Source organism: Eublepharis macularius, chromosome 14, assembly GCF_028583425.1.
Source record: "Eublepharis macularius isolate TG4126 chromosome 14, MPM_Emac_v1.0, whole genome shotgun sequence".
NCBI lineage: Eukaryota > Metazoa > Chordata > Lepidosauria > Squamata > Eublepharidae > Eublepharis > Eublepharis macularius.
The window spans coordinates 18,699,858-18,705,026 of NC_072803.1; the positions used below are offsets into that span (position 1 = coordinate 18,699,858).

The 5,169-nt window shown below is 42.2% G+C and overlaps 1 protein-coding gene across 1 annotated transcript; it reads left to right on the forward strand.

Moving 5' to 3' along the window:
• The first annotated feature begins 907 nt into the window (after positions 1–907).
• On the forward strand, positions 908–4,916 carry NPM2 (nucleophosmin/nucleoplasmin 2). Its single transcript, XM_054998026.1, has 6 exons — positions 908–971; positions 1,072–1,157; positions 1,939–2,058; positions 2,319–2,412; positions 3,890–4,083; positions 4,872–4,916. The coding sequence occupies exons 1-6, from the start codon at positions 908–910 to the stop codon at positions 4,914–4,916; spliced, it is 603 nt and encodes a 200-aa protein (XP_054854001.1).
• The last annotated feature ends 253 nt before the right edge of the window (positions 4,917–5,169 follow it).

The following is a 5,169-nucleotide window of genomic DNA, read 5'->3' on the forward strand; positions in this document are numbered from 1 at the left end:
AGTTGTAACTTGGGCTAAGGGGATTTCTCTAGTTCATGGTTGTTTTGCATATATAAAAGTAGTGGTTTTAGAGGAAACTGATAAAGTATTATTTAAGCTGTACTACCATTTATTTTGCTTGTGTTTTGTTATTGGATGCATGCAGCCTTATTTGTGTTTTTGAATAACTTACTTGGAAGCAAGTTCATCAGTTTTAATGAGAACAGTATTTTGGGAAGAAATTATATTATGAGCTGTAACTTAAAAGGCTAGTCTAAGTGTGAGACCAAGTGTTATATAACTGCCACATCAAATTAAAATTTCTCCATATTCTGATGCTTATTAAGAGAGGGGCTCTTTATCCCCCCCCCCTCCACATCTAGCTATTCTGTTTCACAGGAATGGTATGAAGATAAAACGGATCGGGGAAGCCTGTATGTACTTTTTTGAGTTCCTCAGAAAAAATAAGTGGGGTAAAAATTAACAACAACCCTTTGTACTCAGGTGGGGAAATTGTGGGAGTAAGTTGTTCAAGACCAACTGGTGAGTTTCATATTCTTATTTTCAAATACCACTTACTTTTCAATATTGTATTATGTGGAAGTGAAGGGTTATGCTTAGTTCCGTAGCAATAGTTTAAAACAAAAATCCCAGCCCTGCTTTTTTGGTTGTCTCTAGTTTCTCTCTGTATAGAGAAGTAGATATAAAACTAAAAGAATGTAAAGTATTCATCTGGAATACTTGTAATTTCCTCATTTGTGGCTATAAAGACTGAACAGTGAATAAAGATGTGTTCAGAGCCAGGAGGGACGTGTGTGTATATACTAAATGTATTAGAACGGTGCTTAAAGTCCTTAGGCGAGAACATATGGGCTTTATGGAAGTGTCTGCCTTTTTTTCTTGTTAGGAAGGAGTGTCCCTGAAAACAATGGCCTTGGAAAGCAGCACCAATGACAGCTGTAGATCAGAGAAAACTGTTTCTTTGGTCTGGGGTAAGAGACTTCATCTCTGGGTGTTGGTTTTTGCTATGAAATACAGCAGGGTGGGGTGAGAAGGCTAAGTAGCCACTTGTAACATCTGTTTTATATACAGGGTGTGAGCTAACTAGGGAGACACCAACCTACACATTTGATGTCCCAGAAGAGTGGTCCTATGAGCAGCAGTTGGCTTTAAGGACGGTATGTGTATGGGGTTGGCCAATATTGAGTAAGATGGACTCTGAATTTCTCATCCCTGTTTTAGCCTGAGAACCCATGTTTTGATTTTGCTAATCTCTCATGCAAATTGAACCTGTAATTTTTTATTCCTCTGAATTCTGTGAAATGTATACATTTTCCAACATTGATGCATTAATATATTGGTGCTGCACATGTGCCAATAATGTATACTTTGCATAGTATACCCAGTTAACTGTTGTTGTTTTTTTTAAAAAAAATGCATATACAATGTGCATATTTAATTGCAGGGGATTCTATAAAACTAATAGCAAAAGGCAGAGAACTGAAAACTTTCAACAAATAAAACAAAGGAACAGGGGAACCCTTGCTTATTCCTAGTTTTGAATGAGAAAAGAATATCTGATGTAGTTTCACTTTCATGCTGGGCCTGACCAGGCTGGAGAGCGGTAATGTAAGAGTGGTTGAAGAAAATAAGCTGGGAACATGCAACTAGTCTAAGGACAAGAGCAGCAAGGAACAAGCTTCTAAATTCTTGCTCCTAGATTCAGCAGCTGCCTGTGACCTGTGCCACTTTTTAGAGCTTCTATACAATGGGTCATTCTTATATCTCAAATGAAAACCTTCCTGGATTCCAAACAATTGCAGTTCTGTTTAATGCAGAGCTTCCTCTGAGTCCTGCCAATAGTGTCACAACTTTGTTCAGAAGTGATCGTGTAGCATTTCTGGTCTTTAGAAGAATTGTTCTGAGGCCTTGACAACTCTGGAATTTTTCTCTTTTAAGATCTGCTTAGGAGAAAAAGCCAAGGATGAATTTCATGTTGTGGAGATCATGCCCCCAAAGGAGAGCAAGGAATCTGCTCCAGTGTGCATAGCTAACTTGAAGCTTTCAGTTCTCCCAATGGTGAGTGTCTTATTTGCTGCGATAGCTGCCCTTGCCAGAAGATTTCCTAGCTAGCTGTTTATCTACTTATTTCTTTAACTAGCTACTTTCCAAAAATATCTGACTGGAACACTAGTTTGGAACCTTAAACTGATTCATTATATTACTCGATAAAATTTGGTTTCTGAGGTAGTGAGCCAGAAACACTTAAGTTTGCATGAGAGTTGCTCACAATAAAATGCATAATGTCTCATCTCTATTTATACTTTCCTGTCTTTCAGGTCACCACACAAGGACTTGATCTAAATCCACCTGTCACATTCCGACTAAAGTCAGGGAGTGGGCCAGTCTACCTCGCTGGACAGCATGTGACAGGTAAACACTATGTCGTATAGGTTGCAGTAAGGCAAACCCACTGAGCAATGCACCCTGTGTACTAGTAACTGATAAATCCAGGGTAGCTGGCCAAAGACTCCAATAACTTTCTTCTGTACTTAATGAATGTGGGCCATCCTAGGGAAAGGACAGTATGACATCCCCTCGTCCTTAAAGAGCAGAAATGGCACTAGAGGCGTTTTTAAAATTAAAAAAATAACTCGTTTGTTTGTTTTAGAAGGGAAAGGTCAGGTGAAATCAAGGATTGAAAGTTTCTGAGGTAATTTAACAGATATCTCTGAGGTAAAATCAGAACATGCACAGATTTTAGTTTTTATGCTCTTCAGATACTTAAAATTCTTACGTTTAGAGACTTTTGTTCCTGTATTTTCCCAAGCACTTTAGTATCCTTTCTTTTAGTATTCTCTTTCTCTTCTGGGGTTAGGAAGGCTAGCACCCACTTTCTAGTACCCAAAGCCCCCTTCTCTTCACCCACCAGTGCTTTCCTTCAGTTTTTAACCGGCTCTTAAGGTATCCCAAAAGCAGTTCCCAACCACACCCAACCAGGCATCTCCTCACTCTCCAGAGCTACCTCCCTGTTTGACTGGGTAGAGAAAATCTCCTCTCCTTAGAAGATCTATCCTCTTCTTTGGCCCAAACGGGAATCTGCACCTACGTCCCAAACCTCCTTGCCAACATTTCCCCAGTTCTTCTGTCAGTGTTAAAATTGCTCTTGTTAGGACTCTGTCTCCCACCTCTTCACACTCCATTCTTCTCTTCTAGAACTGAAAAAAGACCCTCCTCTTTCCAGCTCATGTTACCCAATCAGATCCCGTGGAGTAGACTGTCACTCAAAGCTCTCTGATTCTGTGAGGGGTTAGCCCCTAACAGTCCTGTGGCTGGGTGTGTACAGCCCATCCAAGCTTTTTAAAACATGCAGTCCATCACAGATAGCAAAAACAAATTAAGATCTATTAACTTGAATAGGCACAAGCTTTGGCTAGGAGGACCCCCTGTAATTTGTTCAGGAGACTTGATTTAAGCAAGTTTAGTTTCAGAAGTGTTATCTGTCAAATTTCCTTTAGAAAGAACAATCAGTCAATGCATATGGTACAACTGCAGAACTATTGGCTGGGAGGTGAAAGGCTTGGATAGATGTTAGGGCAGGAATGAAGGCTGGTGGCCTCAGAACTGTGAAGACTACCTGACATTTAGAAGCAGGCTTAACTGGGAATGGCAGGAAATGGATTAAAGAATGAATTCTTTGAAGCGCTGCAGACAACTCCTCCAGGCAGATTTCTCCAAGCCCCATGAAGCACTAGGAGTTCATATGCTAGGCATGTGGCATCCCATTGGGAACCATAGTCTTTTGGCTGGCATCATCTTTAAGAGAAGAGTTTTTGTTTTGCTGAGTTTTTTACTACATGGCTCTTAAATGCATGCTGCGGTCTTCATGTTCCAAGTTTCTTTTTTGCAGCTGTCAGCCCATGGAATAATACTGTGGAGGAGGAAGAAGAGGAGGAGGAGGAGGAGGAAGAGTCCCAAGAAGATGAAGAGATGGAGGAATCTTCCAAGGAAGAGTCTCCAGTAAAGCCAGCCAAGGTTCGAGCCTCCAAGCGTGGTGCTGCAGCCAAGAAGGAGTCAGAGCCACCTGTGCGGGAGCAGTCTCAGGTACGGCTGCATGTATGGGGGGAAAGAGGCTGTAGATGACACTGCAATGAAAAGCTAGTGAGCAGGTTTGCTCAGAGTGCTTAACATGATTTTTGGTGGAGTAGCCCTTTTAGATAAGGGGTCTGGCAATTAATAGCTTTATGCCTTTGAGATGGTAGAGACGAGTGCCCTCAAGTCATAGTTGGCTTATGGCACCCCCTGGTGAGATTCTGTTGTGAAATATTGGTGAATATTTATAAAAAGGAATTCTGGCCTAGATGACTGTTGGTCTGATTTCAGTAAGACCTGTTGCTCATATGGGGGTTGTCCTAAAGAAAGACACTGATCCTCTGGGAATCAAGGGCAAAGCCATGATGTTTTAAGAGGCTCTGGGTGCTTTTTTTCAGGACCATAAATTGATGGGATGGGAAGGCAGACCCTTCTCCCACAGTTTAATGACCGTATTCAAGAGATACACCTTGCAGCCTCTTGCCATGTATGCCTAGTCCAGGGCTTTCTTTTCTGGGAAAAGAGGTGGTAGAACTCAGTGGATTGCCCTCAGTGAAAATGGTCACATGGCTGGTGGCCCCGCCCCCTGATCTCCAGACAGAGGGGAGTTGAGATTGCCTGGGCAATCTAAACTCCCCTCTAGCTGGAGATCAGGGGGCGGGGCCACCAGCCATGTGACCATTTTCAAGAGGTTCCGGAACTCCGTAAAGCCCTGGCCTAGTCTACTCTTTCCTGATGCCCCTGAAACATTTGGGCCCTGTATCTGTGTCCAAGAAAGCAAATGCTTTGTCCTTATACAGGCAAAAGGAGCCAGCAGAGGAAGGAAGTCAGCAGCTAAGAAATAGATTGGCATTCAGCAAGGTAAGGATGTTATGCATATGTCCATTCTATGATCTTAGAATTCCTGGCAGCAGGTGGGTGTGCAGAGGACAGCACTGGCAGGGGTGGTGGTGTCCTCCTTGGGCTATTTTCCTAATTAGACCAAGTTAATGAAGCTATTTCATACAAAGTACACTCATACTTCAGCTTGCCTTTTTTTCAGGACTTGTGGAAGTCCTACAGCATTGTTTCATCCTTCCTAGAGCCCCCTAGGCCTAG